This window comes from Drosophila pseudoobscura, chromosome X, assembly GCF_009870125.1.
Source record: "Drosophila pseudoobscura strain MV-25-SWS-2005 chromosome X, UCI_Dpse_MV25, whole genome shotgun sequence".
Classification (NCBI taxonomy): Eukaryota; Metazoa; Arthropoda; class Insecta; order Diptera; family Drosophilidae; genus Drosophila; species Drosophila pseudoobscura.
Genome location: NC_046683.1, coordinates 52,471,238 through 52,484,627, shown reverse-complemented (window position 1 = coordinate 52,484,627; position 13,390 = coordinate 52,471,238). Strand labels below are relative to the sequence as shown.

At 45.1% G+C, this 13,390-nt stretch overlaps 4 protein-coding genes and 1 long non-coding RNA gene across 9 annotated transcripts; 3 read left to right on the top strand and 2 right to left on the bottom strand.

The window, feature by feature from the left end:
- Positions 1-1,123: 1,123 nt before the first annotated feature.
- On the top strand, positions 1,124-5,662 carry iPLA2-VIA (calcium-independent phospholipase A2 VIA). Of its 2 annotated transcripts, XM_002135058.3 has the most exons (8): positions 1,124-1,279; positions 1,801-1,968; positions 2,126-2,418; positions 2,485-2,784; positions 2,843-3,660; positions 3,722-4,359; positions 4,433-4,768; positions 4,827-5,662. In XM_002135058.3, exons 2-8 carry the CDS (start codon positions 1,929-1,931, stop codon positions 5,057-5,059), a joined length of 2,658 nt encoding a protein of 885 aa, XP_002135094.1. In that variant the 5' UTR covers positions 1,124-1,279; positions 1,801-1,928; the 3' UTR covers positions 5,060-5,662. The 2 variants fall into 2 exon arrangements, with proteins under 2 accessions (XP_002135094.1, XP_015043237.1); XM_015187751.2 differs by lacking the exon at positions 1,801-1,968 and having other exon boundaries at positions 1,125-1,279.
- LOC26533619 (uncharacterized) lies at positions 5,185-5,914 on the bottom strand. Its single transcript, XR_001453206.2, has 2 exons — positions 5,822-5,914; positions 5,185-5,763 (listed from the first exon to the last, which is right to left on the bottom strand). It is a non-coding gene; the product is annotated as an uncharacterized lncRNA (long non-coding RNA).
- Positions 5,896-7,670, top strand: LOC4813732 (ankyrin repeat domain-containing protein 54). Its single transcript, XM_001353834.4, has 2 exons — positions 5,896-7,121; positions 7,213-7,670. The coding sequence occupies exon 1, from the start codon at positions 6,078-6,080 to the stop codon at positions 7,053-7,055; it is 978 nt and encodes a 325-aa protein (XP_001353870.1). The 5' UTR covers positions 5,896-6,077; the 3' UTR covers positions 7,056-7,121; positions 7,213-7,670.
- Positions 7,671-9,383: 1,713 nt separating this feature from the next.
- Positions 9,384-11,417, top strand: scramb2 (scramblase 2). The gene is made up of 4 exons (XM_001353833.3): positions 9,384-9,555; positions 9,746-10,239; positions 10,528-10,686; positions 10,756-11,417. The coding sequence occupies exons 1-4, from the start codon at positions 9,447-9,449 to the stop codon at positions 10,777-10,779; spliced, it is 786 nt and encodes a 261-aa protein (XP_001353869.1). The 5' UTR covers positions 9,384-9,446; the 3' UTR covers positions 10,780-11,417.
- A 60-nt stretch (positions 11,418-11,477) lies between these two features.
- On the bottom strand, positions 11,478-13,226 carry Prx4 (Peroxiredoxin 4). Of its 4 annotated transcripts, none has more exons than XM_015187749.2 (5): positions 13,115-13,226; positions 12,481-12,656; positions 12,294-12,411; positions 11,826-12,231; positions 11,478-11,766 (listed from the first exon to the last, which is right to left on the bottom strand). In XM_015187749.2, exons 2-5 carry the CDS (start codon positions 12,635-12,637, stop codon positions 11,716-11,718), a joined length of 732 nt encoding a protein of 243 aa, XP_015043235.1. In that variant the 5' UTR covers positions 12,638-12,656; positions 13,115-13,226; the 3' UTR covers positions 11,478-11,715. The 4 variants fall into 4 exon arrangements, with proteins under 4 accessions (XP_015043235.1, XP_033240966.1, XP_015043236.1 ...); XM_033385075.1 differs by having other exon boundaries at positions 12,481-12,651; positions 13,115-13,203; XM_015187750.2 differs by lacking the exon at positions 13,115-13,226 and adding an exon at positions 12,784-13,072.
- Between the last annotated feature and the right edge of the window lie 164 nt (positions 13,227-13,390).

The following is a 13,390-nucleotide window of genomic DNA, read 5'->3' as shown; positions in this document are numbered from 1 at the left end:
AACGGCGTTTATTACATGGCAACTACACATTCGCTACATAAATGGTGGAAAAAGGGGGTATGGACAAGAGGCAGAACGGCCAGAAAATGCAACGCATGCAAGCTAAAATCCACCCCATTTCTCAATATACCTTGGAAACGAAAAGGCGATTTTGTCTTCAAGGTATATAGTCCTCACAAACGAGGTGAGCTTTGTACGAACCTTGCAATTTGCCTTGGCTGTTTTTGCCTATTGTCCATACCTCTTTTTATAGTCCATTCAAAGTTACGACTCTTTTTTTCGTTGCAGTATGAGCGTCTGACTAACAGAAATATACCAAAATATCCCGTCTCATTTTCAAAAACACCGTAAATATACCGATGAAAAAACGAACGTAGCCCACTTATACCCCCTTTATTTTAACTGAATAAAAACTTGAGTTAAACCGCCGAAATTAATACAAATAATTATAATTACTCTTGTGGGTAAAGCCTTCATCTTTGCATAAAAAAAACCCCATTATCTTTCACCTAAGCTGCGCTAAAATGAAATTTATCTCACTGATGATTCCATTTTCTACAAGATTGGATACAATACAAATGGTTCCTTTAATTTGATTGTGTCTAAAATAAGGTTTGAAAAAAAAGGGCAAAACATAAAACTTAAGTGAGTATGAAATGTAACGTGAGTATGGAAGTCACGCCATTTCTTACACGTTATTGGAATTTGAACACTTGTTGCTTGTCAACCGGTAGTATGGGAATTTGTATACCCTATTTAGTTAATATAATATTGACCAATAACGTTAACGTATTACGTTGAGATGATGACGCGGGGTAGACGAACGCAGGGCCGAAGACCACGGTATATTTTGTCAATTTCATCTATCTATTAAATTTTATTTTCAACGTTATATAGAAATCCAATTAAAGCAAGTGTTTAAAATAAACCAGCCAATTAGAAAATAGATTCACTAATCGGATAATATTATGTGGGCATGGCTAAATGTTCCATATAGCTAGTAATATTCCAGGGAATATCAAAAACGAGGAATATGTAAAATAGAACTGGAATTCGTCAGTATATTTACGATATATTTTTTAAATGAGACGGTACATTTTGGTATATTTCTGAGGGACGGACGGCATATATAAACGATAAACCCGCGGTCACACTGGTCACACTGCTTCCATCTCACTTTTTTCGTGAACAAAATTTGAAGTGAAAAAAATAACAGCAGAAAAAACTACGAACTATTAAAATAAAGGAGATTCCAAGCAGAGCTGTACAATGTTCAACGGTCAGTGTATAGATATTTAAAGCTTGATTTGTAAGCTATATCTTGTATTAAGTTGTTTTTGCTGTTACACTTCATTTGCGCATCATTTTCACCAACGAAAACTTGGAGAACAAGCAGCAAACCACGGAGAAGTGCACCGTAATAACAGTCATAAGGGTACATTATTGATAAAAGCGATAGTAGAAATAAAAGTGGATATGCACGAAAAATGGTGCTGATACGAGGCTTGTGGGTGGGGGCGGACAACAACAACAATTGGCGGGTAATGAGGCGCAATATGTGGCACATAATCGCTTGATCTCGTTTGTGGCTTGTTTGTTGTTGACTCACGATTGGTTGATGCGGACGCCTGATGCTTGATGCCTGACGCTGCTGTGAGACATCTGACGGGGCTGTTGTCGGCTGTTTTATTGATTTCTTGGCCGCCTTTCGTAATCCCCCAACCACCACACCACACCACCCTCAACAACCCATAAATGCACACTTGTAAACTAACAATTGGCCAAATGTTTCTCTGTCAGGTTCATCACATCCACATTCAAAGTAACCAACAAGCACTATCGCACTCTAACGCACACACATACGAACAGATTCAAAGTTCAATCAGCATCCGAAGGTGATTCAGCCGAAAGACCAACATTCTTGAACTATGTCGTGGCTGGCTTTTGGAGCGATTGCTTCCGGCTTTGGTATTTTGCTATCATTAAGTTTCCATATCCCTGTGACCGTCTCATAAGTGTGTAGGATAGACGATTGTGTAGCTTGTAGATTGTGTCCCTAGTTCCCTCGTCTCTTTCGGAAATCTCTCTCTTATCCATGATTCTTGAACCCTTTTCCCCCAAACAGTTCTTCAGCGCCTGCTAGGGGGAGACCAGCCACCAAACAAGGTTTTGGAAATAAAGAGCGAATCCCTAGGAACCCTCCAGGTGCTAGCTCGCGATGATGCCATGATGCTCTTTGCGCCGCCTTACAACAGCAATGAAAAGCGCCCCGTCTACGAGATTGTTCTTCAGCGTCTAACCTCAGACTCGAACACGTCATCCTTCAGTCTGTATCGGTCCCCGCAGCAGCAGGAGGCCGCGGAGAAATTCAATGCTTTCCAGCAACGTCTGCCCGTGTTTGTCAGCATGGTCAAGGAGGTGAGAAAGTGCTTTCCGCTAAAAGAAGCTTCAATTATGATGTTTTTTCTGCTATCTGCTACTTAGTTCTACAATGTAAATGGCCTGCAGAAGGCCTGCGATGTTCTTACTGAGAATCCGTCTTGGACGCTCGCTCATCTGGTGGCGTACTTCAATTTGGTGGAATATATCAGCAACCCCAAAGTTCTGCAGTGCGTGGACCAAGCCGATCACACCTCCCTCATGTCGCCCTTCCAGCTGGCCATCAAGCAGGGCCACATGGAGATGGTCAAAACATTGCTGCCGCTAAGCAAACTGGAACACCTGGACATTAACAGCAATTCGGTGTTCCACTATGCAGCCAGCACCACCAAGGAGATCATCAATGTGAGTAGCAGCAGCCAATCGATGCTTCTGACCATCACTTAACCCTAATCTTCCGTAGCTCCTCACCGACAAGAGCACCGTGAACCTGAACCACCTCAATTCGGATGGGTACACGCCGCTGCATGTGGCCTGCGTCACGGACAAGCCGGAGTGTGTGAAGGCCCTGCTCCTGGCCGGTGCCGATGTCAACCTAAATGCCAAAAACATCACCAAGCTGCACAAGAGCTCGACACCCACCTCGGTGGCCTCTTTTCTGCGCACCAACGTGAGCAAGCTCTACACACAGGACATGAAGTACGGCGGCACACCGCTGCACTGGTGCTCCTCACGCGAAACCCTGCACGCCCTCATCATGGAGGGGTGTGACGTCAACTCCACGAACTTCGATGGCCGCACTGCCCTGCACGTGATGGTGGCCAGGAATCGCTTCGAGTGCGTCGTCACGCTGCTCGCCCATGATGCAGACATTGATGTGTTGGACAAAGAAGGCAACTCGGCCCTGCATATTGCCATCGAAAAGAAGCTGGTGCCGATCGTCCAGTGCCTGGTGGTGTTTGGATGCGACATCAATCTAAAGAACAAGGATGGCAAGACCCCGCGCCACATGGTCGGCAACGACGCCAGTGGCAACAAGGAGGACGAGATACTCTACATACTCCATTCGGTGGGCGCCAAACGCTGTACCGAATCGGGCTCTAAATGTCCGCCCGGCTGCAATGCCAAGGGCACCTACAATGGCATACCGCCAGAGGCGCCCGAATCTGTGGAGCAACGTGAACATATCGAGAATATGCTGGCTACCACCAGCCGCCAAATGGTTGGCAATTTCCTGGGCGCAGCGGCCAATGGCTTGATGGAAAAGCAGCCGCCTCCACAGTGAGTCGTGAAAATGGAAACTAATATACAGCTCGGATAATTTATCTTTTCTATACGTCAGGGTGCCGGTGGTAGTCGATACGGAGAAGGAATTAAAGGGTCAGAGCATCATGGACGCCTTGCTGGGCATGTTCACCACTAAAGTGAACGCCGACGAGGTGAAAAAGGACACTTCGTCAGGCAGTTTGGCGAATAAAGCGGCCACACCACCTTCTAGCCCAGAGCAGCTGCCATCTCCGACGTCGCCAATTGCGGCGGAGGTGGGCGATAAGCCCTATGGACGCGGACGTCTGTTGTGCCTGGATGGCGGCGGTATTCGTGGCCTTGTCCTGGTCCAAATGCTCCTCGAAATCGAGAAACTTTCGCGCACCCCCATCATACACATGTTCGACTGGATTGCCGGCACAAGCACGGGCGGTATCCTGGCGCTGGGCTTGGGCTGCGGCAAGACAATGCGCCAGTGCATGGGTCTTTATTTGCGCATGAAGGAGCAGTGCTTTGTGGGCTCCCGACCCTACGCCAGTGAGTACTTCGAGACCATACTAAAGGATAATCTCGGCGAATTTAATGTAATGACGGATATCAAGCATCCAAAGATTATGGTCACCGGTGTGATGGCGGATCGGAAGCCAGTGGATTTACATCTCTTCCGCAACTATACCAGTGCCAGCGACATCCTGGGGATAGTCACATCCATAAGTGAGTAGCATCTAAGGGAATATGTCGATCAGAAATATATATATTATATTCCTTGCTCCTATCCTATCCTCAGCCAACCGTCGCATTCCACCGCCGCCGCCGCACGAACAGTTGGTGTGGCGCGCAGCACGAGCTACTGGAGCGGCTCCGTCATACTTCCGCGCATTCGGACGCTTCCTAGATGGCGGCCTCATTGCCAACAATCCCACGCTGGATGCCATGACCGAAATACACGAATACAATATGGCATTGCGCAGCTCGGGCCGTGAGGCGGAGGCCATACCCGTTTCCGCTGTGGTTTCACTGGGTACGGGCCACATACCTGTCACCGAACTCAAGGACATCGATGTGTTCCGACCGGAGAGCATTTGGGACACCGCCAAGCTAGCCTATGGCATTTCCACAATTGGTAAGAACATTTTTGCAACTGATTTGACTCGTTTTTAAGCCGAAATTCATCCGCATAGGCAATCTACTTGTGGACCAAGCCACCTGCTCCGATGGACGGGTTGTAGATCGGGCCCGCGCCTGGTGTAGCACCATCGGCATACCTTACTTCCGGTTCAACCCGCAGCTGAGCGAGGATATTGCCATGGACGAGAAGGATGACCAGAAGCTGATCAACATGCTGTGGCACACCAAGGCCTACATGCACGCCAACCGCAACAAGATCATAGAAATGATAAACTTTCTGAAATAGCGCGCAAGACGGATTTAGACCGCACCCCAGCTCTAGACATCTATTGTGTGGCTAGATCAAACTGTTTCCACTGTTCTCTCTGTGTATTGTAATGTTGTTTCCGAGCCTTTTTTGCGTTCTAGCACTTTTTCGCGGTCTAAATCAACGCCCACCACACACCCCCATACTCTCACACACTTAGACTCACCGAACAGTCACCCGCCCAGCCAAAAAAATTGTGTGTTGTCTTACCCAACACTGTTCTGGACAAATAACGGTACAATTCTGATTCCGTTGGTTTCGCGTCCTCGAAAGTGGTTGCGACGAGGCTTTATCTCCAGGACTACCCTAACAAAATACGCTTTGAATGTTGTGTTATTGGTAGTAGGTTTTTTTTTATAAATGAGTGTATCGTAGGTACTATGTCATAAGTATGATTTAAATTAGTTTGAAAACGTTTACTTTTGTATTATTGCCCGTTTATTGTATATCTCCATGCATCATCCTCTCCTCCAATTGAATTGTGAGCTACAAAGTAATTTGATGGGAAAACATTCCGTGGCGCTTTATTTGTAAATGCATATGTAATTGAGCACGAATTTTGAATAAAACTTTTTAAGTGTTTAAACCAGTTTTGTGATTTATAATGGCCTGCTGCGGACTCTTCCCAATTAAGTTCTCAACACAAAAAAATTCTCTAGAAAGTATTAGCAACAATGTGCAACCTTAAATGATGTAATTGATTAGTTATAAATAAAATACAGGGTATATCGCGGTGACTACCCCCAAAGAGAAAAACAGTAGCCAGGGCTGGCGAACATACGTGTCCATCGATATGAAATTCATCGTAATCCAAGTCGATACTTGGCACATCCATTGTATCGATAGTGGGCAAAATGTAAACAGGAAAAAAAATAGAGAAAAATACAAACAATACAGACAGAAAAATAGTCAGCGCGTGCAAAAGTAGAAAACTATTCAGTGAACAAACGCAACAATTGTGACTCACGGCGACGCAACGGACGCACACAAATCGGAAATGGCCGCGGCCACCAACAGTGACTCCTCCGGCGTGGAGACGGCCCGCGAGGAGGTTGAAATGGCCATGCCCATGCCCATGAGCACAGCCTCGAAGGGCATTATGATAACTCCGCCGCCAGTGATGCCGCCCACACCCACATCATCGCCAAACACACACGGCGAGTGGCCCAACCTGAATCCGAACGCATTCCAGCTGAGCAGAGATCGAGGGGAACACTTTGCGCTGCCACACTTGCCCCCACTACCGCTGAACGCCAACACCGACTATCTGCCGAGCCTGATACACCCGAGCACCCTCCCCTCGAGCAGTAAGAGTTTCAAGATGCGCCCGCGGATGCAGCGCCTGAAGACGTACTGCAACTACAACAACATATTGGCCCAGTCGAACGGGCGACGACTGCGCACAGCCGCTTCCACCTGCAACGTTGATGGACTTAACCGCCTGCTGGAGGCGGGAGCCAATCCCAATGCCGCCGACGAGTACAATCGGAGTCCGCTGCATTTGGCCGCCTGTCGGGGCTACATACCGATTGTAGAGCAGCTGCTGAAATACGGCGCCAATCCGAACGTGGTCGACTCCCTGGGTAACACGCCCCTACATTTGGCCGTCATCTCGGCCAGTTCGAACAACTTTAATGTTGTTGTGGGCGTGTTGCTCCAGGGCGGGGCCAGTGTGCACATGTACGATCGTAGCCAAAAATCGCCGCTGGAGCTGGCCGAGGCTAGGCTGCGACTGCTGCGCAATCGCTACGATCATCCCACACCTGAGCATGCCAAGATTCTGGAGGATATGTGTATGCTGACAACGCTGATCTTGCGCTACATGGTCAAGCAGCAGCGTGAGCTGGAGGACCTCTCGGCCCTGGAGAAGAGATTGCAGAACCTGAGCACCAGCGACGATCAGGAGCAGGTTGTCTCCCAAACGGCCGACGAGCTTCTGGCCAGCGTCGAGCGCTTGTCCATCAACAACAAGTAGATGCTGTCGGTCGAAGAAACCCCTTCGAAAGTGGGCTCAAATTGCGTTTGATGAGTTGAGTAATAAGTGAGTATTGGATAGGATGATAATGATTATGATTCCATGGATGGACCCATGGGAACAGGGACACTAATCGGGTACTTCCGTTCCGTTGCAGTTTGTATATCGTTTCCTAATTTGGCTGCCGTTGAGCTGGCGTTGGAATCGTGTGTGTGAGACTACAGGACTCCTGGTCGCGATCCGATACCCGCTCACACACATACACAATCTTCCCCTTACCCCACAAACACACACACATACACACATTGTTTCATGCGATCTTTTTTATTAAGTATTTCATTTAAGATTTCATTGTTTGATAAAACAAACAAACCACAATTATGATTACATTTTAAGCTTTACGTTTAGCGCGCCAAAACAACATCAAGTTATGTAATAAAGATGCAATTGCAACTCTTGTGAACACCCAAAACAAAAGTTATACTATTTACAACTAACCAACCAAGTGACTCCCAAACAAAAACAAAACAACACATAAATGAAAATTGAAATCGTTAAGTGTCTATTGTAAACCCATCCTCTGAACAATAAACAAAAACCAAAACGGGTACTTAATCCATAGAAAACAGTCACGTTCTGTGCGTTGATAACTGATCGAGAAAGTAACTTCTATATATAGTATTTGTGCAGGTGTGTAATTTTCTTGGATCCCTAGTGATACGATGAGTCTTATTTCTTATCAAAAAAAAAGTGGAGAAAGAGGTAGGCAGAGACTTGATAGCTGATAACTGATTGAAAATGTATGAATGTACATACATATATGTATGAATATGTACATATACATACATATGCATTTGTTAGAATTTAAAACTTTCTTGGACTCTACTTAGATGACGGAGGCCCTGGGGGGCCCATGGGACATGTCTACGACACCTTCGTTCGTCCTCGATTACGAGGAGCCTGGCCATGCGGCGGACAAGAGTGGCTACTGATGGCTCAGACAAGTCTTTTGATATGCTCCCATTATATTTAGCCAGAGAGATCCCCTCACACTGCCCAGGTCAAAGGTCACCGTCCCTGTCCCCACCACCCGCCAGGACCACCTATCCCTGTGAACATAGACAAGCTTCTTGCTCTTGTAGTCGGTGCTGCACTTCAGGCTCTTCAGCATATTTCAGGCTATATCTAGCACTTTTAAAAGTGGGATTGCAGATATAGTTTTCGAATCTAGCTTATATTGACTCTGAAATTCTGGCAGCACTGCTTGTAGCTCCACCATGTATTTTACATTTAACATGAAATTAATATCTTACATATTCATTTCTGTTTTAGTTTAATGGCCATATGACAATAGACTTTGCTAATCGACCAACAGCAAAAACAGAAACAGAAACAGACTCATTTCGTAAAGCATGCAGTGAGAGAGAGAAAGAGAGATAGTTCGTCAGCTTGGATTTCCAGTTAAGCTGGTGGCGGCGCTGCGGCAGAAATGATCGATTGTTAAACTTTTCAGATGCAATTTTTCTGGCTGGCTGGCTCTGTGTGCATGAAAATATAACTAAATATATAAATAAATATAATAACTATAACAAATATTGCTTCAGCTCTTCAGATGTGTCTGGAGACGGCTAAGAACACTAATTTTGGGTTTTCTCTCTGAAGCCATTTCTCTCTTCGCATCAAGGTTAGCTAAGTCTAGTGTCACAAGGCTTTAATTCGGCATACTCATGGAAAAACGGATTTGTAAATATGTAGTTACCGTGTAGTTACCATGTACAAATTTAATATTTTGTTGACCCTTTTTTTTAATGTAATTTTAATTATAGGGTACTTTGCGTGTTGTATTAGTATTGCCTGCCGCTAGAACTGAAATTTGTGTTTCGTTTTTTTACCTGTTTCTCTTGAGGGTCCAGAGGATTTTAATGTATTGGTGTACACCATTATTACGTTGCTGGCATTTGTGGACTATTTTATTTTTGGTTTCTATGCTCACATACCCTGTACTTTAGCATTTTTAGAGTTGGCTCTTATTGAAGACGCTTGTCCCACAATATCAGAAGCGGCCAGTAATACCCATACCCATGCACCCATACATTAAAATACGCTGGGCCACAAAAGAAATCAGAAACAAATATCTGAAAACGTAAAAAGCTTACAATCACATTTACAAATCCGCGGTCACATTGATTTTCTCGCCACCACATCTATTCATCCGAATATCAAAATCAAGGAATAGGATGGAATTATTTGTCAGTATATTTACGGTATATATACAATTTGTGACGTACTTTTGGTATATATCTAAGGAGAAAACAGTACGTCTTATCGATAAATCCGCGGTCACACTGGTTGCGCTGAATTCTTAAAAATTTGTTTGCAGCAGCGACGAAAATGATGCAGATGAAAGAGTACAAGGAGGTGCCTCAGGACGTTCCTCAGGACGATACTGTGGTGCGTCAGCCCACGTCTGCAGATGCTGTCAGGATACCATCTGGACCTGGTGCGTGTATATCGTTATTTTCTTCTATGAACTATGCGTAGGCTGCAATACATGCACAGATTTGTGCGTTTGTGTGTTTGGGCGTGTGTTAAAAAATGTTGATTTTCTGTTTTCGGCAATTGATGCTAATGTTTGACGCATATGGATATAGGATAGCGTATAGATAATCAAGAACTACGCCCCATTCCAGAGAACTGGATGTCAATACCCGTGGGCATGCCCAACTGTCCCCAAGGACTCGAATATCTGACGGCTCTGGATCAATTGCTGGTGTCACAGAAAATCGAAAAACTGGAGCTCCTCACCGGCTTCGAGACGAAGAACCGCTTCAAAATTAAAAATTCACTGGGACAGAATGTTTATTTCGCTTACGAGGAGAGCGACTGCTGTACCCGTAACATGCTGGGCAGAGCGCGGCCCTTCGAGATGAAGATCCTGGACAACTTCCAGAACGAGGTACTGCACCTAACCCGTCCGTTTCGCTGCGATTTGCTTTGCTGCTTCCCTGACTGCTTGAACGCTGTGGAGGTGTCGGCGCCGCCGGGACAGGTTATTGGAACAGTGGAGCAGGTCTGCACATTCCTACGACCAAAATTCAACATCAAGAACTCGTTTGGCGATACTGTTTTGCACATCGAGGGCCCCATCTGCCCCTGCAAGTGCTTCAGTGATACCAATTTCAAGGTTAGCACGCCGCCCAACAAGTGGGTATACATTCACACACACACACTCACTATATATAGTACATACTGTGTGTATACATATGTATGTAAATATCGGGGTACAGCCACTGCAGTCAGGGCCGTCATGACGTCATGGCGATATGTCTGACTGTACGTAAGAGAGTCAATTAATTCAGATATTTACTGCATTTGTTTATCAGTGTCTATATGCTGTATGTGTGTCTGTGCGAATGCCCGATTAATGCGGAACATAAAATATCAGACGCCTATTATAATTTGTACTGTGTAGGTATTGAGCGCCAATAACGAGGAGATCGGAAAGATAAGCAAACAGTGGTCGGGCCTGGGCAGAGAGCTGTTCACCGATGCAGACTATTTTAGCGTCACGTTTCCCCTGAATCTGGATGTGCGCATGAAGGCCCTCATATTTGCAGCACTCTTTCTGATTGTAAGTACTCTTTCGGTCATGTTACTGTGGTTTATACTCGCCTTATGCTCTCCATACTGTACATTCTAGGATGTGGTCTACTACGAGCACTAAGCCTGATGCCACAATTCGATTTATCGACAAACACACACACACACATTATATTTGCCGACTGCTTAGTGGTTAGACGTGTTGCATCGTCATAGCATTTAGGGTTTTTTTTACACATCACTTAATCGCAACCAACCGCATTTTCTGGGAATATGAGAACGTGCAACTCTTTGATCAACTTGGAATCTCCCGCGTAAATCGAAACTGGATGTGAATGGAATCTCCCCTCTGAGGGAATGGATTGGAATGATTTGCATACATACATCGTATGTACTCGCGCACAATGTTTAATTGAAATGCCGCTGAGTCGTTGCCTTTTCTGGCTTGGCATTTAAATCGCACAAATCTGTAGCACTGAAAAACACACACGAACAAAAACGAGAACGAGTGCCTTATGACGTCCTAGTTGTTCCCCCACGGTTCCCCAATCTATATACCTCGACATAGCTTTGTTCTACCCAAAGGTCGGATCGGAGCACAGCAGGAATACTTAATAACAGCAACAATTGCGTACCTAACTAAATGGTTAACCTATTTGTAATTTGACACACAACATATTATCGAATATTTTTATATGAACATAATGGAAATCGAATTGTTAACATTATTCCAGATAAATGAAAAATTTTTTCTAAAATTTATGGTTTCGTTAGTTTAGAGCCACACACACACATTACTTATTGCATCACTTGCATTGCATATAACTTATGTACTTCATCATTTTATTTATCTCTCAGTTATGCTGTATGAATCTGTAAAATAAACAAAATATGTTTTATACAAAAAACAAACGCGGACCGGTGCCATATGTACAAAGGACTCGTGCGATGCGGGGTCTATTGTTCGATTGCGGTCAGTCGTGAACATTTGGAATGTAACTGAGCTTCGGCTTGGGTATGGGTAGTAGGAGTGAAAAATATATCCTTCGTTGATCCCCCCTCAGTTATTCTTAGCAAAGTACTTGGTCTTCTCCTCTGGATCGGGCACAATCTGCAAACACAAATATCCAGTCATTCAACTGTTTTATGTGGAAATGTATGAATGCTTACCGTATCGGCGCCTGGTCGCCAACCAGCTGGACAAACCTCGCCGTGGGTATCGGTGTACTGAAAAGCCTGGACTAGGCGTATGGTCTCATCCACCGACCGGCCCACAGGCAGATCGTTCATCGTGATCTGACGCAGCACGCCGGCTTGATCAATGATAAAAAGACCGCGCAGCGCATGGCCACTCGATTCCAGATATACGCCATAGTCCTTGCTAATTTTGTGCGTCAAATCGGAGAGTAGCGGGATCTTTACGTCGCCCAGGCCGCCCTCCTTACGTGGCGTGTTAATCCAGGCCAGATGAGTAAAGTGGGAGTCCACGCTGGCCGCAATCACCTCGGTCTTGATCTTACGGAACTCCGAAATTCGATCCGAGAAGGCAATTATCTCCGTGGGACACACAAATGTGCTGGGGAAACACACATCGGTGAGTTTAGTGTATCAAATAGGTTCTGATCCAGTTCTACTTACAAGTCCAGTGGATAGAAGAGCAGGACTACGTATTTGCCCAGGTATTGGGAGAGCGATAGCTTCACGATCTCCTTGTTCACCACAGCAGTGCCCTCGAATGCAGGAGCTGGCTTCGAAACTGATTTTGGGAGCAAAGAAAATATGAATGTACCATAAAAAGCGCCATATGAGGTCGGTCCACACTTACTGACTGCCTTGGTGTACTGCAGCTGGTGATCGCCCTTCGGCTCCTCAGCGGGATATACAGATCCACCGGCGAAAGAGTAGCAGGATTCGCCATCGTCGGGCTTGGCGGCCAGGACGATAGCAGCGGCCAGTAGTAGGACGACTAAGTACTTGTACATGTTGCACTCGCTAACTTCTCTGAAATGAAATACACGTAGGCTTGATTAGTTTCGGTTGATACTATTATTACCGACACGGAACGCCTCCCCGCTAGCAGAAGGGGACGCACCCACAAATCGTGGCACATGTACACACACACACTCACACCAACACAGTTCGCGGCCACGCAGTCAAAATTTCGATGTATTTCTCTTTCAATAAGTCTAGTTCTTCGCTATAATGCGGCACATACAACGCAACCCGTTCACTTGTTGTTGGTATCGCTTCCGTAATGATAAGCACAATTCAATGCTTATCAATCCAATGGGTTGGCTGGCAATATATTCTATGGTTGTCAGTGTGTAATTGAATGAATCGAAGTCGAAGCAGCAACGAAAGCGAAAATATCCATGCAGCTTCTATATTCACTCAGCTCTCCCTGTTTATCAGTACATTTTGTAGTCTGTAAAAATAATTTTGTTTGACAATAAACTCACACACAACAGGCAGCTGTTTCCTATTTAAATGCTATAATTAACTCTTCTGTTTTGTGAACCAAACTGAATGCCGGCTTGTTGTTCTTCTGGCTCGCAACGCTTTACAACACTGTCGATGTTTGCGGTTTCATACCCAGTAGAAGAGTATATTCTGTTGGTGCATACGTATGAAGCAGTGTAGGTAGGTAACTATATTCCATCAATTGCAATTAAAATAATTGAATAGTTATTTTTTATTGTACTTACAAGATATAAACTTTATTAAAATATATTTAT

Excerpts from the sequence above, each read along its gene's own strand:
- iPLA2-VIA (XM_002135058.3), top strand. The coding sequence starts at position 1,929 with ATGTCGTGGCTGGCTTTTGGAGCGATTGCTTCCGGCTTTG. Across the intron at positions 1,969-2,125 it reads AGCGATTGCTTCCGGCTTTG|TTCTTCAGCGCCTGCTAGGG; the intron begins GTATTTTGCTAT and ends TCCCCCAAACAG. Across the intron at positions 3,661-3,721 it reads GAAAAGCAGCCGCCTCCACA|GGTGCCGGTGGTAGTCGATA; the intron begins GTGAGTCGTGAA and ends TCTATACGTCAG.
- LOC4813732 (XM_001353834.4), top strand. The coding sequence starts at position 6,078 with ATGGCCGCGGCCACCAACAGTGACTCCTCCGGCGTGGAGACGGCCCGC.
- scramb2 (XM_001353833.3), top strand. The coding sequence starts at position 9,447 with ATGATGCAGATGAAAGAGTACAAGGAGGTGCCTCAGGACGTTCCTCAG. Across the intron at positions 9,556-9,745 it reads CAGGATACCATCTGGACCTG|AGAACTGGATGTCAATACCC; the intron begins GTGCGTGTATAT and ends GCCCCATTCCAG. Across the intron at positions 10,687-10,755 it reads TTGCAGCACTCTTTCTGATT|GATGTGGTCTACTACGAGCA; the intron begins GTAAGTACTCTT and ends TGTACATTCTAG.
- Prx4 (XM_015187749.2), bottom strand. The coding sequence starts at position 12,637 with ATGTACAAGTACTTAGTCGTCCTACTACTGGCCGCTGCTATCGTCCTG. Across the intron at positions 12,412-12,480 it reads GCAGTACACCAAGGCAGTCA|TTTCGAAGCCAGCTCCTGCA; the intron begins GTAAGTGTGGAC and ends TCCCAAAATCAG. Across the intron at positions 11,767-11,825 it reads GGCGACCAGGCGCCGATACG|ATTGTGCCCGATCCAGAGGA; the intron begins GTAAGCATTCAT and ends TTGTGTTTGCAG.